The sequence below is a fragment of the Agelaius phoeniceus genome, chromosome 16 (assembly GCF_051311805.1).
Source record: "Agelaius phoeniceus isolate bAgePho1 chromosome 16, bAgePho1.hap1, whole genome shotgun sequence".
Lineage (NCBI taxonomy): Eukaryota > Metazoa > Chordata > Aves > Passeriformes > Icteridae > Agelaius > Agelaius phoeniceus.
In genome coordinates, this window is record NC_135280.1 from 8,380,232 (window position 1) to 8,400,677 (window position 20,446).

Here is a 20,446-nt window from a genome sequence, read left to right on the forward strand (position 1 = left end):
TTCCTATTGAAGTATTACATTTGGCCTCTGTCTTACTGAAATCAAATATATTTTAAGGATGGTCCATAATTAATGTGAGCTATCATTCCTGACACACTGCACCATGGGCAGACAAGTGTTTTAGGGAGTTTCAATGTGCCCAGGGAGGCTCTGCTGCCCTGGTGCTACCTGTGGACACGTGCAGGGATTGTGTCAGCCCAGCTGGGCCAGGGGCGAGGGCTCTGCAGAGCTGCACTGCCTGCTCTGGTGGAGGCATTAATTCAGAGAAGAGACCACTGTCAGCCTGGAACAAGCACAGAGCATCATGATGGATGTTTCAGGGTGAGAAGGAAAAAGTGTTTTACATCTTATAACTCACTTTGGCCGATTAGGCACAAATGTCTGTTTTAAACCTTCAAATCTGGGCACCCAAACCATGTCATAATCCTGCCACTTTTTGAATGTCTTTTCACTCCATTCAAGCAGCCTGACAGAGACCCAGCAGGGGCCACAGCATCTGCTGTCATGCTGCTGGAGCAGAAAGCTTTGCTTCCAGATTCACCAGTGCTGTGGATCCAAATGCTTCTCCAGGATGGGGCAGCCATGGTGTACAGTGGAGGTGTACACTGACATCAGGCTTTAGCTGAAAAGCCCAGTCTGGTGTCTTCCAGAAGAGGGTGCAGCTCGAGGCTTGAATCTGCAAAATGCTGGATACTTTTGGATCATGTTAATGCTATTAATAAATTAACCTGAAACTCCTTGCCTGTGAATTTCGGATCCTGGCATGACTCTGCTTTGCTTGAGAGCTGGCCAGAACAAACTGGTGCTTGGCAATTTATTCCAGGACATGAAGTGTCTGAGCCTTGTCCTCCCAGAGTCCCCCAGCTCCAGGTTCAGCCCTTCCCCATCCAGGTGGGATTCACAGTTGGTGCCTCAGCTGTGCCCCTGCTCAGAGCCCTGCAGTCAGGGCAGGGAGCAGCCAAAGGCTGATTTGGCACCAGAATAGCCACGATCGTCTTTTCTGGAAGAATGAAAAATTGCTGTCGGTGTCTGGTTTAAACTTCAGTACAACCTCAGTATCTCCTCTTTTTTAATCATTCATAGACAGTGAAGATTTACAACTGTTTGCATTTGTGAAGCCTTAGATTACTAACAGCCTCTGATTTTTAGAAAATAGGTTACAATAGATTCTTTAGCAACAGATGAGGAAATGCCAAATTTCAAAATCCTCATTGTCAAGGCAATTAAACACCTCGTTCCTGTTGCACTTGGTTTACTGGGCAGCTGTTGGCAAAGTGCTCTGCCCTAGGTCTTGTGTCATAGTGTGAATTAACCATGTTCTAGACTATAAATAATAATTACAATAAGAGACCTCAGGCATGGCAGATGCAGGGATGTGGTGATGGTGTTTCCAGCAGACAGGGAGGCACAGCTTTTCCTGCCAGTGTGACACTCTCAGACCAGCCTCTCCATGGGGAACTGGGATTCCTGTGCCTTACAGAGCAGATTCTCACTGAAGTTTACAAGGCAAACAAAACACTTGAGCACCTAGCAGCCTGATTTCCAACTCCCCCCTCAACCTTTCCTTTAAAGCAGTGGCCAATGACGCATTTGGAGATAATTAAAACAAAGGTTGAGGGTTTTTTGTTTTAATATGCCATGACTATTAGCAGCTGGATTCGGAGCATACTTCTTATGCCAGCTATAAATAAAACCAGGCTTCAAATTTGAAAGCAGGACTTTTTTTTCCTTTTTCTCCTCCACAGAAGATCTTTTCTTTGTGCCAAGACTAAAATATTAGCACTGTGTTCCCTCCTCTGTTTAAACAGACCTCATTGCATCTAAGTGCCAAAAAAGTGGAATTCCTGAACAGCAGGTGAAAAGAAAACACAAGATCAAATGCAGTTCTGGCTGCCAAGAGAACCTGCAGCACGGCTTAGGGGTGCATGAAAAGTCATGCAGCTCCTTGTGCTGTCAAAGACTTCTGGAAGGTCATCAAGGAGTTTTTCCCACATCAAAAAGCTGCACAGGGAGACAAACCTGCAATACATCATGGGGATGGTGCTAAAGATACCAATCATCCACTTTTAGGAGAATTTAACTTTTCCCCATCATATCTATGGAAGCAGCTCTGTGTGGAGACCAGGGTATGGAAATAAATGTAAGTGCTCACACTGGGTGAGCATTAGGCAATGGCTGGTTCGGGTCCATAACCCAGCAGGGAACTATGGAAGAAATGTGTCTTTCTGAGCTCATCCTTGCACTAAAGGCAAAGGACACATATTTTGCTGCTCTTGGAACCAGCCAGCCCTTGCATTAATTTGTATTTCTGCACCCAGCTGGACATCTGTAAGCCCAAGAATCTTTCTCTGGCTGATGCACCCTTGGGGACACAGGGAAGAAACTGCTCCAGCACTGCTCGTGGTTAATGGCCTTCAGGAAACACTTCAGCTGAGCTCCTTGTTGATCCTTTGCCTACCATTCCTTGTCATCACTGGAAAAAGCAGAGAGGCTCTGACACAAAAGCAGACATCTGGGTTTGAAAACAAGAATTTGGACGTTTCTCTGGGTCCCACTGTGCTGGCAGTGCTGGGAGTCCTGCCAAGTTCATCCACCTTCCACCCCTGCACTGGGGGCAGCACCCAGGTGAGGCTGCAGCACTGCCTGTGAGCAATGACAGATCCCCAAAAGGTTTCATCAGTGCTTCCCCCATAGTGGGTGTGGCTGAGAAATGCCTGACCAGGCAGCAGCACTGGGATCACAGGCTGGAAGTGCTCAGGCCCATTTCCCCTCCTAAAAATCACCAAGCAGCAAAGTTCTTTCAAATAAGACACACATGGGTGGTGTTGAAAATAATACAAAGTGCACATGCTCCTAAAGACAGCCTTTTTTTTTTTTATTTTAAAACTCTGCATCTGAAAACACCGTATGACAGAAAGCATTATATACACTGCAGTGTTTTTGGTATAATACAGTATTTCATACATCCATTTCTTTTTCTGCAAAAAAATTTGCTTTGTCGGACAAACAACCAAACTCCCATTGACAAAGAATACAGCTAAGGCACATTGTTTCTGCTAAATGAAAGACAAAAGGGTGCAAAAACGGGTAGTGCAATAATTGCTGAAAATCACATTCTACTACAAGAAAAGCATTCTGACTTTGAACTTTGATTACTGGTCAATTTAAGACATTTCAATATCTCATAAAATACTCCTTTAAATAAATAGCAAAATATCTACATCTTTCAGTGTGTTCCATTTGAATTTCCAATTTTTTTTAAACTTTTTTTTCCCTGTATATACATGGTTTTCTTTTTTCTTATTCAATAGATTACAAAATATTTCTGTACAATTTTATGCATATTATGATCTATAACAAAATAGTTATTTCTTAAAACTATATTACCACCAGTCTTTGAAAATGACAGATTAGGAATAACTTATTATGGACTATGTTAGGCAATAGAAAAATCCAATCAAATCAAAACAGAACCAAAAGGACAAAGTCAGAAAAATAATTTCATTACATTGAATCAATTATTTTAGTTTCACAAATCTTGTTTTATATGTAAACCCTTTTCAGTTGCCTTTGGGTTGTATCCACATATGGATACCAACATAGGACAGGATGTGGGATTCCTAAAAGCACTGCAGCCTGCCGGGAATATTGGTGCTACTCACTGAAACATTACACTTCTCATGGAGGAAAGTATTAAAGAAACCCAACATAGACAAGCCTTAGCAGAAGTCATTGCTTTCTGCTAACTTTGACAACCTTTGAAAGAAGCTCCAAATGCCAGATTTTTGCAAATGCATTTATGACAAAACAACCATGTTCTAAATGTACTGTTTGATTCCCAACCAACACCCAAAATCTGGCCCTATGTGGTGACGTCCTTCAGATTTAAAGACCATACCATTAAGAGGATATTTCTTCTCCCAGCTACCAGTACAAATCTGAGAGGAAAGCTACTACAGCATGTTAAAATGAGTGAAATTACTCTACAATTTGTCTTGTGCAACTGAGAGCAGTCTGTCCTGTTGTAGTCTGAAGATAAATTAGAAGTTACTAAGTTTGTACTTAGTATGTAATTAAACCAAGTTCCTTATCTACAGTGACTTGCAAGAAACAGAGCTCATAATTTCCTAAGGTTTATATGAATGTCTGAGACTTCCTTTTGCCCGAAGGGAAGGTCATTTTCTTTCCTTAAAGACTGCATTTTTAAGCAATTTCCATTGTATTTGTGAAGTGTAAGCTGACAGCAACACAACTGAACTGTAATAGAAATCTCAAGGTGCCTTTTATTCATTCCGCAACAAACAGAGAAAGTGAGCAAGACACAGACAACACCAAAGTTCCTAACACAGTTTAAGGCCACATTTAGAAAGGATGGAAGTAAGGCTTTCTTTAAGGGGCAACACACTGGATGCCACAATGGGAACAGACACCGAGTGATCCAAAGCTGATAGGATTCATCCACAGAAAAGCTGAAACAACACCCTAGTTTTGGCAGCAGGTCTGTGCCTTTTTTTGGATCTAGGCAGGAAAATAAAATGAAATGCCATAGACATCCTCCTCTGGAATACTCCCAGCAAACTGAAGGTGCTCCCTTAGCAGGAGTGCTATTGTCTCAGTCAAGGGTGTTAATTACAACAGAACCAAAGACAAGCCGAGTCATTACAATATACAAATGCAGCGCCATGAACCGCGCCTAGAATCGTCACTCTGGTATCAGAGGCACCTGTACAGTATCTTGCTGTTTATTTGGCAAGGTTACAAGTAATACTTCTAGGTTGTAACAAAGTAGAAAGAGAATTTGCATAGATTGTACATTCAGTTCAAGGAGATTTCTGGTACCTTTTTTGTTGTTCTCAGGTAAACGTGTTTGCAGACACAGTGAGGTAGCAGCTGTGGTAGCACCCATGAGCAAAAGAAGGTAACCAAGGCAGAAGCAAAGAGCAGAGTGATCAACACACTACTGTTAGTAAGAAGGAATGGAATCCACGTGGTACCTGCAGTGTCACATCCTGAGGGTAACTGCTTCCAGCCCCACACGAAACTGAGACCCCCGAATGCTGCCCTGGTCCTGGGCAGCACAGGCTGTAAGGCCTTGTAGCTCGAGTTTAAATGCTCTCAGCCTGATTATTCTTTCCCTTACTGTGATGATGGTGGTGAGGGTTTTGAAGGTCAATCTCTTCTACAATACACCTTTGTGGGGAATTACAAATCAGAGTGTTTGCTTGCCTTTGAAGATTCTGCAGGAAAATGTGCTGTCCTACAAATTCTTTCTTGCTGTCCTCAATCTTAATTCACATTTCTTTGGCTCCTCTGTGCCTGGCTGCAGCAGCAGCTGCCCTCAGGGCTCAGCAGCAGGTATTCCTGCTCTCAGGAACTCCTCCTGGGCCTCTGGAAGGGCAGTGTCCTCTCTAACACTGCATCACTCCCAACTCTCTGTCAGCATCATCTCTGGAGCTGCCTTGGCAGAAGCCTGAGGGTTTGGTTTGGAAAGTGTTTTTTACATGAATTTTTCATTTTTTCAAATTGTTTTCAATTGTCATTTAATATGGGCTTAAGTTCTACTAATCCTTAAGACCACATTGGAGGTCTTGAATGGTAGAAATAAAGACACATATGGATCATTATCTTTTCACAACTGGACTGAAGCAAAGGCCAGTGGGAAAGGTTGCCAACCATGTCCCACCAGGTCTGTCTTATTCTGTTACTGAAATATCAAATAACCAAATCTCCTCTTACATATATCAGATTCTCAGGCCTGAAAATCAGGACAAGGTAACTGCTGGCTTCCACCAACTCCTTCCTGTGTGCAAGTACTGAACTGACTGAAGGCTGCTCTGAAAAGCCAACTTTCTGCAACTTTCTTCATCTGCAGCTGGGTTTCTGAAGAAGCCTAGGGTATTTAGATCAGTCAAGTATAAAACTTCCTGCTCTATGGAAAGTGCTGGAGTTGGCCAAGGTTTCATGTGGCCAACTCCTGAAGCTTTGGGAGCTGGGAAGATGACAAGGAGGGTGTGTCAGCCAGAAGCAAGATGGCAATTCTCTGATGCTCTGATGAAAGAGAACTAGAGAAATCCACAGAAAGCTGGTCCTCATTGCTGGGCCACAAGAAATATCTGCATCTTGTCTATCAGGATCTTGTCTGTCTTGTTTACCAAAGCTGAGATCTCAGGGCATCAATGGTTTTTAGCCTTGCTGTCCAGAAGGAGCCCAGTTTGTTCAAAGGTTTGTTTCAAAGCAATTGTGTCAAACTTTTGCAAAGTTTCAGCATCTTCTCTACCCTTCCTCTCTCCCTTAGGTCAGGTTTACACTATCCCTGTTCTGATTCACTGACTTCACTACTGTGCTCACTACAATCATGGCTAAGGGTGATGGAAGCCTCATTAGGAAGGCAATTAGTGCTGCAGGAGATGGAGGGAAAGTGAATGCACATTAGGTGGTACTTTTGAAGGTGCTGCAGGATCACTGTTAATACACCATTAAACAACTGTACAGGCATTGTGCACTGAAGCCAGTACCCAGGAAAGTCAATTTGTAACACACGAATGCACATTCCTGTATCTCTAGGCTTAGCAATAATGAAGGCTTAACAACAGAGATACAGAGGGACTTTCTTGTATAACACTTGCTATCATGAAGGAATTGTTAAAATTCTCTGCTTGCTGAGAGCACAAAAAATGAAGACATAATTTCAATTCTAAAAAAAAAACCCTTGAATATCAGAAAATGAAAATGCAAATATTACTACTCAATGTCCAAATGTCATCAAAGAAGGAATTGGACAAATGTGAAAATAAACTGTCATTTGAGCTATTTCGTTTAGCCTTGGGGTTTAACATTACCATATAAACAGGTTTGCATAACGCTGAGCCTGACTTTGGACATAATTCATTAAATCACATATGTAGTTTTTCTGCATTTTGCCACATTCTCTTTCTGTGTAGTACAGATTGATCACAGGAGTGTTACATGGCTGTCATGCAGAATGGGCAGGGAATTTAAACAATTTAAACAAAGCAAAGCATTACACACAGAGGATAAATGTGTGCATATGGAAATAGAAACCCCTCCCATTGAAAGGAATTTTGATCAAAGCAGGCTTCCAGCTGGGATCCTGTTCAGCAAGGACTGGCCAGTGTTACTGGAAAAGAACACCTGCACATTCAGGTGAAGATGCATAACTCTTGTGTTTTGTACCAGCTGTGGGTCCCTGCTCTGAACTCTCCTTTTCACCAAATGTAAGATCTGTGAAGTTATTCTCTTCTGACCACTGACAATGTTCTTCCCAGGCTCCCAGTGCTGCCATTTCAAACCAGAGAAGCCACTAAGCAGGACTAAGTTGGGCTTAACAGCATCACCTCAGAGACAGCTCTGATCCCTGATGCAGAGTCTGGCTTTATATGTTTTTTATTCACAACTCCTGGACTTTGGAGCTCAGACACTGAGTCTCATATATATCTTTTGGATCCATGTCTGCATAACAGCTATAGCAGAGGTGGCTGTTTAGGTCCAAAACGTGACACTGACCCCAGAAGATGTTCCAAACATAGCAGCTTATCTTTTGATGACTTCAAACACATCTTTTGATGACTTCAGACAGCATTTACCCCTAGAATACTGTCATACCCTTTATTTATGCTGGACTTGACTCTGAAATCCTCATTTAGCACTAGCACTCTGGAAGTTTTGCCTGAGAAAGGACTGCAGGATCAAGCCCTTCAGCTCCACATCCTATATTTTAACAACAGCACTGGAATTGCCAGCTTGCTACAAAACTTCACTGTTTAAATGCGTCTTGCCTTTCAGAAAATAATCTCATATAAATTTTCTTTGAGATATTTTAAACCTAGCATATAATGCAAATGGATATATCAGCAACCATCTGTTTTCTTTCCCTTTTTTGTACTAAAACAAAATAATTTGCACCTTATTTTTCAAATGATAAAAGTGGCAGCTTTTTTCCTAACCGCAGAAGACGTGATTGTCGTCACCTTCTGCTTGGTCTAGTTAATGAAAACTTACAAAAAAAGCACTTAAAAACATTCCTGCTTAAGAATAAAAACATCAGATTTAAAAACGAAGTTATCTGCATGCGTGTGCGTGGGTGCACCCCTACACATGTGCTTATGTGCAAGACAGACTGAAGATTTTGTGGCTACCTCAGGAGTCTTACTGAGAACAAGCACTGCCTGGGCTTGTTAATAGATTTTATTGTGTGCCTTAAATGTGACCTTCTTCATTTAATCTGCAGGGCTTGGACCATGCAGTCACCATTGCATCAGTGTGAATAAAGCCCTGGATTTCACAGTGAGGATTGGAGGTCCCCAGAAAATATGAACTTCACAAAGGAATGTTACATTAAAACAAGCACTGTTAAAAACCCCTACTGAAAAAGTAATAACACTGTGATTCTATTACATAAACCTGTTGGCAACCCTGGTTTCACACACGCTTGCCTCTAGAGCTGGTTGAAAGCTGGAACATTATCTTGACTGGAATATTCCAATCAGCTCTCATTGCTACAAACTTTCCTAAAGCTACTGCTCATGACTGACAAAATCAAGACAAACAAAGAAAGGGAGGTGTGAGGGGAGGAAGGCCTTTTCTTAATAAAGGCAGCTTCAGTTAGTAAAATAACATAATCTTCAAGCTGCAAAAGCAGCACCTACTAATTAGTCATTGACTAAAACATAAATAATAAATACCTAAATTGTTCCTTCTATGCATCCATTTTTGTGCCAGATAAACATTTCAATGCTCTGCCTTAATGCCAGCACAGCTGACACCACAATTTCAAGTCCAAAGCAAACTGAAGTAGCTTTAAACCAATATGACAGAGATACTCCAAGCCATGGGGATCTGTGTGTTACAGTCCTACTGCAAGTGTTGTTTAAAAGGGAATTCAACCTTCCTGTGAGACATGATTATGGAATGATCTAAGGGTCTGTTTCCCTCCTGATGTGGACACTTCACTCTCAGCAGAAAGCTATCCATTTGCACACAGAAGGGTGAACAGATACCTTCCTTTATTGCAGCAACAGGACTTCTTTCCTAATTAACCCAATGGCTTTTGATGGTCTTTTTTGGTTCTGTTGCTAACTAGAGATTAACACAGCAACAGCAACAAAGTGCATGTTTTTGCTAATGTAAAACACATTAGTTGGAGATGAATTTGTATATAAAACCTGTATTTCAAAAAGTTATTGGAATGTAAATTAATTTTTCCCTCCTGTAGAAAATGCAGGTTGAAATGATGCAAAAACATGACTATTTAAAACAGGATGCAGCCTGCTAGGAATTCTGAAGACAGGCAAGGGTAGATTGTTGACAGAATAAAGTAAAAGCATGGAGAAACATGACATTGTTCTCCTTCCCCTGGCTTTGGGCAGTGACCCACATCCTGCACAGCCTTCCAGCTGCCCTGGCAAAGCCTGGAAGGATCCTTCTTTAGGAAGAGATGAAGATCTGAGACCAAGGAAGGGAATTAGTGTTAAGACTTACTAGCCACTACTCAAATTAGGGAAGAAACCTGTTGTTGCTGATTTAGGTCCCAATTTTACTATTTTATTGGTTTACAACTCCACTGTCTGAGAAAAAACTCAGCTCAGCTCATGAGCAAAGGGCGTGAGCAGACACATCACAACCCACCCCAGCCTATACACACACACCTGTGCTCTACTGGCAGCCTGTGAAAATACTCAGGTACTGGTTGCTTCCAAAAATGCCTGCAGATTTGAAAGGGCTGAAATTCAAAAAACTTCTTTGTTCTTTAATAAATACTCTTAGTACACTGACCCTGAACCCGACTGCATGAGACATAAAAGACTACTATAGCAAAACACTGGTTTCATTTAGAGTTTATCACTAAATTTGTGTGAAAAAATCTCTGAAAGGAATCTGAAAGTTTCTGCTTTTGCTCCTTCTCTCTAACTAGGATAAAAGACATCAGCTGTGTCCAGAATTACTTTGTGTTATTAAAAACCCAAGTGAGGCTGTACCATAATTACTTCACATTCTCTGAGGTCATGTGGCCATACAGGCTTCAGCCTGCAGGAACCAACCTCCCCAGAAAGTGTAAGTAGAAGGGAATTTTGATGTGATTTATTCATTATAGCAAAATAATGAAAGCCTATGAAACAGCAGAGGCACGGACAAATTTATTTAAAAAAACCCCTTTAGCAGCTGCTCCTTCACTGCTCTCCCCATGGCTTGGTGCTGCTGTTTCCAACCCCACAGGCTGGTGGGTGCAGTGGCACCTGGAATGGGACAGCACAGGCTGTGGGATGAGGCCACGCTCCCAACAGAGCTGATGGAGAGGGCAGTGCCAAAGGCCTTGTCAGAACTTCGGAACTTTTTTTTGTTGTTTTGGTTTTGTTTTTTTAAAATGAATTCTATTACAATAAGTAACAAAAAAAATGTAACTTCCCCTTAGGTTTCTAAAACCTGGTGTGAGATTCACAGAGAAGCAAGGTTCAATTCCCTTTTAAAAACCTACGGCGGGCAGAGCGCAGCGGACGCTACCTCAGGCGGCCGTCGGGTTTGACGGGGCCCAGCTCGGACTTGGGGTCGGGGCTGAGGGAGCTCCAGGCGGTCTGGGCACAGCCCTGCAGCACGGGGCAGGCCGTGGGCCCCACGCTGCACACGTCCACGGCCGACCAGACGCCGCTGACCAGCGAGTCCACCCAGGCGTCCAGGCGGGCGCCCACGAGCCCCGCGTTGCGCTGGGCCTGGTCGGCGCGGGCGGCGCTCACCGGGATGTTCAGCACCGGGTTCAGGCCCTGGAAGCTCTGCTCCATGTACGCGTTCTTTGGAGGCCCGCTGTGCAGCTTGATGGCTTCCTCTGGAAAGGAGCAAAGCCCAAAGTTAGTGCATTGAAAAAGCCGCCGCTGAGGGTCTAAAGGTACATTCAACAAGAAGAGCAAGGGATGAGGGATGAGCTGTAGCCCATTTCCCACACATTGCACGCCAGGGGTTGTGCTCAGCTTTGGCACTCCTCGTGCTCAGTACTATGGATTCTGCTCACTGTGATTCCCATCCTGCAAGTGCTGCCTTAGCAGGCAAAGCTCTGACCCTGAAAATAGAGCCACCCTTATTATCAACACATACAACCAACCCCAGAGCTGCAGGACATCCAGGACTGGCTGCACCTCAAAATGAGGAAACAGTTCAAGGACACCTGGTGCAAGAAGTCTGCCAACCCCTGTCAGACATCCAAGTGCTATCATTGATTTGTCTAGAAGAAAGAGCCAAGATCTGAGCCTGTTTTGTTGTGGTTTTTTTTTCCCTAAACAGATGAACCTTGCCCTGCTGTGGAAAAGCCAGAACATTTGTTCTCTATCTGCCTACAAAACCCAGATGGTTCCATTTGTGGCACTAAAAGGACAACACCATGGTCTTGGACAGACCAGACCATAATGAAACACACATAGCCCCAGCATGATTCCTGGAAGTGCTCCAGTCTCACTGGGAAAGTAGTCTCCTGTGAGGGTTATATTTTCAAGCTCCTGTGCTGAACAGTAGATCACAACCATTCCCTAATGACACTTTGCATTGTGGTTGCTTTCCTTACCCATCTCAGCAAAATACAGTACAATAACCCAAATTTGCAATATGGCAGTAAAAATCAGTGTCAGGCTGTGACAATTCTTTCAGAGACCTAAACTGGACGCTGTGGGTCAGGCAGCCCCTGTCAAAGGTTGGCTGACTTCTGAGAGTCTGAGTGCACCAAGCTGCTGCTTATAAAATCAGGATGAGACCCTTGAAAAACGTTCACCGAGTGCCTGCTGGGAGCAAATTTCCAACCATTTCTTTCCGCTCTCAGCTGCCTTCCCCAGCATCCTCACTCTGGCAGCACAGAGGATATGTTTAGCTCTGCCAACAGACACAGTGTCTAGAGCAGAAAATGGGCCCATTCAGGCTGCTCCAGGCGAGGAAAGCCACCGCGCTCAGCGAGCGTCAGAGGCCAGGAATTACATATTCACAGCTACAATTCCTTCCACATGTCCTTGCTGCTTGCACTGCAGCCTGACACTGAGTCCTTTCTTCCATGCAGAGGACAGCATCTCAGGTGCTGGAAATAAATCCTTGTATTTATTTAGAGGGAAAAAGGGTATAATTGGAGCTTTGCTATTACATTTGCAAAGTCTTTAATGTCAAATACTGTGCAAGTCCTTTACTTCAAATCCCCAATTAAAGTGGTTCAGCACAGGCCCATCACTATTATACATCATTTAACTGTTCCTGCATTTATCTAAACCCCTCTTTGTATTTTAAATGGCAGATACACACAATAACCTGTAGTCAAAATGAGTTCAATCTGTGCACATGTGTCAGAAATGTGCTCTGCCAGAGCACTGCAGTTAAAGAAATAGAACAAGTACACATGATTAAATTTCCTCCTTTGGAAGCAATTAAATATGGAAGACTGTTTGTCAACATTTTAGTTAAATAGGAACGTTCTGAGTAAAAATTCCCAAATAAATAAGAGTTGGCATTACTAGCAGGATCATCTGATTGAAACAGGCAATTCAGCAAGCTTGTTGAATCAATGCCTGTTGCACATGTGTTTGATGCATGGAACAAGAGAGATCTTTATTCAGACAAGAAACAGGATGAAATGGAACTTGCTGTTCTCTGTGGCTCAGCCTTGTACATGTCCCAGGTCTCAGGACTTGGTGGATTATCAGGATTGGAAAGGATGGAACCTGCAGGACTCAGTGCTGGGCAGAGCAGCAGAGGTTGTGTTAAGGCTACCACTGCCCACAGTGAAAGGTGCTGCTCCAGTGAAGACACACAGAGAACCCTGACCTGGGACAGGTGGGGACTGCCTGCCCCACAGCAGAGCAGCACCCCAAGGTAGGTGTCAGCACTCCTAGAAAGGAAAAGCTGGGCAACAGCAACCTGAGTGCAGAGTCACATGTACTCATCAGCAGGAAATGCTGGGGACCAGACCCAGAGCCCTCTCCTGGAGCCTCCAAGGCTTTGTCAAATAGTTCAAAGCAGAAAGCAGAGAGGATGCTGCTCATCTGAGCAATGGCAGATGGGCTGTTCCTCTTTGCATTAAAGGAAAAATGACAGAGAATCATGATTCCATGATTTACTGAGCTGGTACAGAAGAGAGACAGTGAGGCTCCCAAGCCCTGATATACTGTAAAAAAGGAGGCTGGAGCTACTGGGTGTTCTCTTGAAGCACTGACACTTCAGTCAAGTGTCACAAGGAAGAGCTCATGAAAAAATAATAATGAAGAATGTAAGGCTTGCCTCTAAATATTTAGACATTTAAATCTGTTTGGCTAGCACAAACAACACAAAATTAGCTGAATTGCAGACATTAAGCCAGACATTTTGTGCCTGCCCTTTGACTTCAGGAGGATGTGTATCAATGCAAAATATATTCCTCTGACTTGAAAATATAAATTTGAAAAACTTGGTTATTTTTGACCCCTATTTGTATTTGCTCTTCACCCATATGTGAGGACACATTTCTCAATTGACTCTTCTTGGTCTAACTCTTTCAGATTAAACATGCAGCCTATGGCCAGCCATACAGGCTGGGATTTCAGCATTTTTGTGTGGGTTTGTTCATCATTTTGCAGAAAAAGCAAATTAGTTTAGACAGACAGCAGGCTAAGGAATGAAAAATGTGGTTATCTTGGTACACATTAAGGCACTAGACCTGTGGGTTTTTTAAAGAAACATGAACGTACAGCTTTATTTCTTTACTTGAATTGTGTTAAAACCCTCTGGCAAAGAGGTAATTTTTTTATTGACATTTTGTTTGTTTTCTCTTGCAGCAAACAAGACAGTGCTGCATTTGCTCATTGTGGAGCTAATCGACTCCTTGTCAGCTGGATCTGAACTAAATTTCAAAGCAAATCCCTGTCTTCAGGGTTTTTCTCAGAATGATGATTCCAGGGCATGTCTGCTCTTCTGCAGTCGTGCGCCTGCCTGCTGCTATTACTGCGTTTATCAAGAACATGTCATGTTACCTCTGGTTAATTTAAAGAAATCACAGCAGTTCTGACACAAGTTGCCACCCACTTTATAATCGGTATAGATGCAATTAGAATTGATTGAGCCACTGCAAACAACCAAGGGCAAAACAAAGGTTTCCCAGTATCTGCTAATTGAGATGATCTATAAATATGGATTAGGTCAAAAGGCCGTGGAGGTGCCTGAGTGCATCACCCGTGTCTGCTAATGCTGTCAGCCCTTGAAAGGGGGCATAGGGACCAGGCACTGGTATTTCAGGCTCCATGGGAGCAGCAAAGATCAGCAGCCCCACGTCCAGGACATGCCATCAATCTGGGAACAGAGTGGGAAAGCAAAGCAAAAAAGGAAGTTGTTCTTTCTCACTTCTCTCCTTGCTTGAAGGAGGAAGGGCTTTTAATGTATTCATTTATTTACAATCCAGGGTTTACTATCATCTTGAGGTTTTGGGGCTTTTTCTGCCCCAGAAGTGAACCTGCTACTGGCTCACAGTAACCTCTTTGGCTTTAATGGAACAGGTACCATCCATTAAATGGATGACAACTCATTATTGGCACTCCAGCTGGGAGAGTGCTGGGGAAACTTTGCTGTGAATATAAACTCAAATTAATAAATGAAATTGCTTTGGCTTTTCCTGTTCCCCTCACTGTGACCCTGGGAGTCGATCACACTTGGCCTTTAAAGAGCAGGGAAGGGGGGAAAGTGGGATGATGGGGATGCAGAGACAACCTCTACTGAATTTGCTGTTTTCTTAGGATTTGAATCTGCTGGGTAGCTTGGATTACAGTCAGTGAGCTGCTGCCTAAGTGCTCTGAATGACACCTGTTGTCTGCTTCTGCCTCTGCAGTCCTTCACAGGAGAGCTGAACATTTGGCTTGAGTCTCCAAGTACTCAAATTCTGGTTGCCTAAAGCTGCCAGCAAAAGTCCCCCATTCCTGTGTGATCTGCCAGTGATCTTACACGGTTCTGCTCCCTGTTTTGTCTTCTTCACATCCCATTCCCTCTTTGTCTTGGCACAATTATTCCTAGAGCATCCTGCTGGTCCTTGGCAGCCCTCCTGTGTCTTTACAACAAGTGTGGAGCTCTTGGCTTTGACACACTCAACCATATGGTGAGAACCTCAAAATTGTTGTTTAGAAGAATAAACTGGAATCTGTCTGTGCAGGAGGTAGAGGGAAGGAGACTGGTGGAGAAGGTGAACCTGATTTCTCCAAATGATTTATCACAAATGAACCTAATTTCCTTTTCTTTTTTACTTTCTCCAACCAGGCAAATACTTGCAGGCACTCCTGAGCCAGAGTATCAGCTGAAGGCTGAGCTGATCAGTGACACAACTCAAAGCAGAGAACATAGACATAGATATGGATGACTGGAGGGGGAGAAGGACCAGGAAGGAGTAAGTAACATTAGATTATAGACTCTCCACTGAAATACCTTAGGGAGCCATATTTACAGTGAAAATATCCCAAACAGTATCCTCAGTAATTCCGTGTAAGATCTGATCTCTCACAGATTCAGGTTTTGAAGAGGTCAATGAATATGCGTTTTTAAAACAACTTACATTCTATCAGCTACTCACATCTGGACACAGCATCAAAGAAAATACTCACTCTTGATTTCCCTTTATGGCTTTACTTGCATGCAAAGAATTTAGGCCAAAATTAATAAATAATTGGAAATAAAAACCCCGAATAAACGAGCGGCATATGCTGTTTTTATAAACTGCTAAACAGAACATCTTTGCTGGCAGCTGTCCCATGATTATTTTTTTGTTTTGAATGCAATTATGAATTCTGAGAGTCATGATACAGGAATGAACGTGTTTTACTTTGATTATTCAAAAGAAGAGCCAGTGGCTTCCTTCATGATGCTGGGAAACCAAAACAACTTTTCCTTGTTGTGCTCTGGGCTGAAGTGATGTGTAGATAAGCAATGATTTAGGAAATACAGGGATTGTTGTCATGCCCATGCTCTCAGGATACAAGATGTTTTTGTGCAAATGCTTTTTAGAATGGCAAAAGCAAATTGCACACAAGATCATGGAGAGATTTTTGTCTGTAACTTTGTGGACTCCACTTTCTATATCTGGAGTGGAGAAGAAAGAGGGGCAAAACCATTTTTGAGGAAATGACATGCAAAATGTGTCAGTCCAGGGCAATCTTTCTGACAAGAGTTGTTTCTTTTAATCAGGGCAGGGGAGTGCAGGGTGGGGGTTGGTGGTGGTGGTGAGGGAGGATGGCTGGAAAAAGGAAAGATTTAAAGAAATCCCTAATAAAACATATTCCCATCTTCTACTGACAACTCTGGGCTAAGTCTGATGTATTTTAGTTTTATTTTCAATGTTAAGACAGGAAAATAATACTATTCCTTCATTTTAGAAGATTTTTGGCAGTGTTTGAATTGTTTACGGTAACAGAAATCATTCTTTTAGAAGTTCTAATTCTTCTGTCAAACTCTCATTATGCCTTTATTTGGCAGAGAAAAATGTTTTTAGAGAATAAAGTGATGACAAACTGACAAAAATCTGGAAATCAAAGGTAAATCATGATTGCCTGCACAGAGCACAATAGTGTCACTGAGACAGAAAGCCTTAAAAAAAAAAAAAACCCAACAGGAATTTGCATTGTAAATGCAATTCTAACAACAGTGCAGTGTCACTGCCTGCCCCTGTAATTAACTTTCTTCTCTACCTCCATGCCTCAGTCATCTACAGATTACACATCACATCATCAGTAGCAAATCACTCCTGAGACTCTCTTCCTAGACAATATTGTTCCCAAGCTTTATATTTCATTCCTGTAGTAGATTCTAGTTACCACAAGAATAAACAGGCTTCTCAATAAAAAATGTGAGCCCAGTGTGTCAATGGGCAATACAGGGTAGCTACACAATTTCAGTGGAATTATTCCTGATTCAGAGTTTGAACCAAAGGGAGTTTTGCCTTTACACCATAAAGTGTGGGCTTATTTTGAAGTCTGACACATGTTTACCTGTCCATGGGGCTCTCACACTGTAGGGAAAAGCAGCAAGATTGCTGGCTACATGCCACCTTTTCCATCCAATTTATGCCTTAAATGTTAAATTACCAAAGAACATGGAATTCATTAATTTCCAGCAGACAAGTTGGTAGCAGCTGCATTCAGAAGCGGGCTGCCTCAAACTTTGAACATGTATCCCTTCTTCACATGGTGTCTGTTCACAATTTATCACTGCCTATTAGCTATTAACAGCAGTGGGCTGGAGGTGGTTTCGTTTCTGCTTAAGAAATGATGCCACCAAATGTTAGCAGCAGAAATCAGTAAATTCACTCTTGTGCTGGAAACGTGTGGAATCAAACTCCTGTTGAGTGAGATAAGGGCTGCATTAGCTCTCAGCAGTTGTCTGCTGGTGTTTGCATTACAGAAGCAGCACGTTATGCTGGGAGGTAAATGCCTGACTCAGTTTATTTGCTGCCTTGTCAGGAAGAAGAACTTCTGAAAACTTAATAGGATCATTCATGTATCTAGGAAATTTAAGATGTCTAAAGTTATGAATATTAATACTGGGCAGATGGAAGCACTTGAGCACTTTAAGAAGAATGGTAAAGATATTCAGAGCAACAAGCTTGTTTTGATCTTACTGAATAAAAACCCAGGTGTGGCTGTAAAATGTTCCCTCTTCTCCCAGCACAGTGTCCTGGGCACTGCCTGCAGACCCAAGCATTTGGATGGTGCCTGTGCCATGCAGACATGGGAGCCTGCAGAGCCTGGCAGCCCCAGAATGGCCTCTGTATTTGGATGGCTCAGGGCTGCTGTGGCAAGGAAGAAAACAGTTTCTTTCTAAAAACTGTCAGTGTGGGTCTGCTCCCAGGACTGTATTTGTAGATATTTCTGTAACACAGAACACTTGCTTGGCAAGTGCTGAGCAGGTTTTGGCAGGTATCAGGCAGAAGTCAATGCCTGGACCTGACAATATGTCAGGTGAGCTCTGGCCTAAGGTAATTTTGTCTAATCCAGCATTTTGTAAATTAATGTTTTTATTGTTAAACACACAGGCTTTGTCAAGAAAACAGTTTAAACACATGTAAGTCTCTAAGAGGAAATATGAATGAAAAGCAGCACAGAAAGGTCAAATTTTCTTTCCATTTCTAAATGATGGCTTTTATGATAGCTGTTAGATTATTGAGAGTCTGAAGTTCTCTGGATTCTGAACTGTGCATAATTTAAAGATACAAATAGTCTTTTGTTCAAAGTGGCTGTGTTTTACTGACTGGATACAGACACTTCCACTTCTCTTAGTGCAAAATTTTCTTCTGACTTAGTATGTATAAAATCCCTTTCTTTAATCCTTTTCCAGTACACTGCTACTTCATTTTTTAACATCAGCATTTACAGTGAATAGACAAAATATCTATATTATTCCTGTAGCAAATAATAAAACTTACCTTGTTTGATAGGCTGCTGATTTGAGAAGGTGAGAGGAGTAACGAGGAATTTGGTTTCAGCTACCTGAACCCAGTGGTGCAGAATTTTTATTGTCCAGACACCAGGTCGCAGGGGCAAATTCAGAGGTGGTTTGTAGTGAGTAAACTCTGCACTGGATTCGATAAGAATATCATATGTTGCTGCAATTACATTAATGGGATCCACCCAAATGACAGTCACGGTGACATTGGGGCCTTTCCCCCACTTCTGCATCCCCACTGGCTCATCTGTTGGCCCAAGGAGTCCTCCAAAATTCCTGAAAAGCCTTTCCTTGGCATCCCACTCAGTGCCAATCTGAAATGAAAGAACACAGGGCTGGTAGCATCATCTCTGTAAGCACCTGAGACCTTTACGGCAAATAAGGGCTCTCAAGAGACACAAATCATATTTCTCTAATCACATGAATTATACATACATTTAAAAGCAACATGACCTAAGATCATAATGCATACACAAATTATGAGGCAAGAAAGAAGGCTTGCTTTCTTGCTCCCTTTCTGATTGATAAAAAGGTTTTCTTTATCTTAGAGTGACACACCAGATGATAGCAGCTCTCTCTTCCTGCCACAGAAGCAGCCAACAAAGGACCAAGCCAGTGGCTGGACACAGCCTATGCACAGAAAAAAATAGTGACCCATCATTTCCTGGGTCATGAAAATGTATTACACACTTGAGAGATGGAGAGATGGACCCTGCAGCTGAGACCTGCCCAGCTGCTGCTAAGACCAGGGAAGACACTTCAGCTGCTGACTTCAGGACAAGTCACATCATGTCCTTTACTACAATCCACCCATGAGATGTTGTCTCTTTGTACTCCCTTCCTGCCCCATGTGGGAATTTATCTCTTGTAAACTCTTATTGTCATAATAGTGACATTGTTTTTCATTTATTCACAAACAGTAAACCAGTTGATTCACAATCTAGTGTAAATACTTAATTCATGTTCAAGTGCTCTTTATATGGATTTCAATGGTTCACCCACAAACTTCCAAGCTGTTGCCACTAACACTTGTGCACTACTGAAACCAGCACCTCTGACCAGCCAGCATGGAAATGGAGTAACTGCCTTTCTTAGGCCATTAGGAAGATTCAGTATCCCAGCATGAGAGCCAGAAGGTGTTTATGAGGCTGAGCACTATGGAACCTTTCCATCAGTTCTCCTGTGACCACAGCACTGAGGGCTGCACTTCTGCTTTTAGAGGCAGTTCTGGTATGAAACCCCTCAAAGTCCTTCTGGTCTTCTTTTGCCCTACTCTCCAAACAGTGCAGATGACCAAAGGGTTGATTTCTTCCCTGTATGGAAAGTCTCTGTGGGTGACCTCTGGAGACCCATGCACACAGGCAGGATCCCCACTTTCAAAATACATGTGGATATTGCAGATTTTCCCCACACAGAGCTGTCCTTGTCCCTAAGCTTCACCTTACAAGGGCATGGTCAGAACCTGCTTTCCTGAAAGCATAAGAGATAATTGTAGCTCATTTGCTTCAGAGATTTTTCTTCTAGATTTCATTTCACTTCATGAGAGTAAGTGATTCCAATATAATGCCTAAATCCTCCCCCCCACCCCCAAATCCCCAGAACATAATGATTACCTGATGCCTATTACCTGTACTGGAAACTGTCCAGTCTCCAGTCTCTTCTAAATAAATCCCTGTGGTTGGCAGACAAATTACTGGAGGACTGCAAGCAAAATGCTACAAGGTCAGTAAAATAAAACCCTACCATCCTAACTCCATCTGTCATCACACAAATTCCTCCTACCAGGCTATGACACTGCAGAGTATGAGACAAAATGAGTCTTCCACTACTCTGCAATCAACACAGCATTTGTGGTATTTCAGAGGAATTTCAGAGGTATTTCACCCAGCACACCAGCTAATCAAAGCAGACAGCATAGCCCAGATATCAGACCCAAGCACTGAATGCCTCGAGGAGCTGTCAGTGTGTGCTCTCCTGACAAGACTGACTGAATATGTATGGAAATAAGCTGAGAAAG

The 20,446-nt window shown here is 42.7% G+C and overlaps 1 protein-coding gene across 4 annotated transcripts in view; it reads right to left on the bottom strand.

Annotated features, from left to right (window-relative positions):
- Nucleotides 1-2,854: 2,854 nt before the first annotated feature.
- Nucleotides 2,855-20,446, bottom strand: part of XYLT1 (xylosyltransferase 1) — a 179,064-nt gene continuing 161,472 nt past the window's right edge. For all 4 annotated transcript variants that reach the window (XM_077186664.1, XM_054644033.2, XM_077186663.1 and 1 more), the window contains 2 exons: nucleotides 18,410-18,743; nucleotides 2,855-10,837 (listed from right to left, as the gene is read on the bottom strand). In XM_077186664.1, the coding sequence (XP_077042779.1) occupies nucleotides 10,515-10,837; nucleotides 18,410-18,743 (657 nt within the window). In that variant the 3' untranslated portion in view covers nucleotides 2,855-10,514. The remainder of the gene's footprint in view (nucleotides 10,838-18,409; nucleotides 18,744-20,446) is intronic.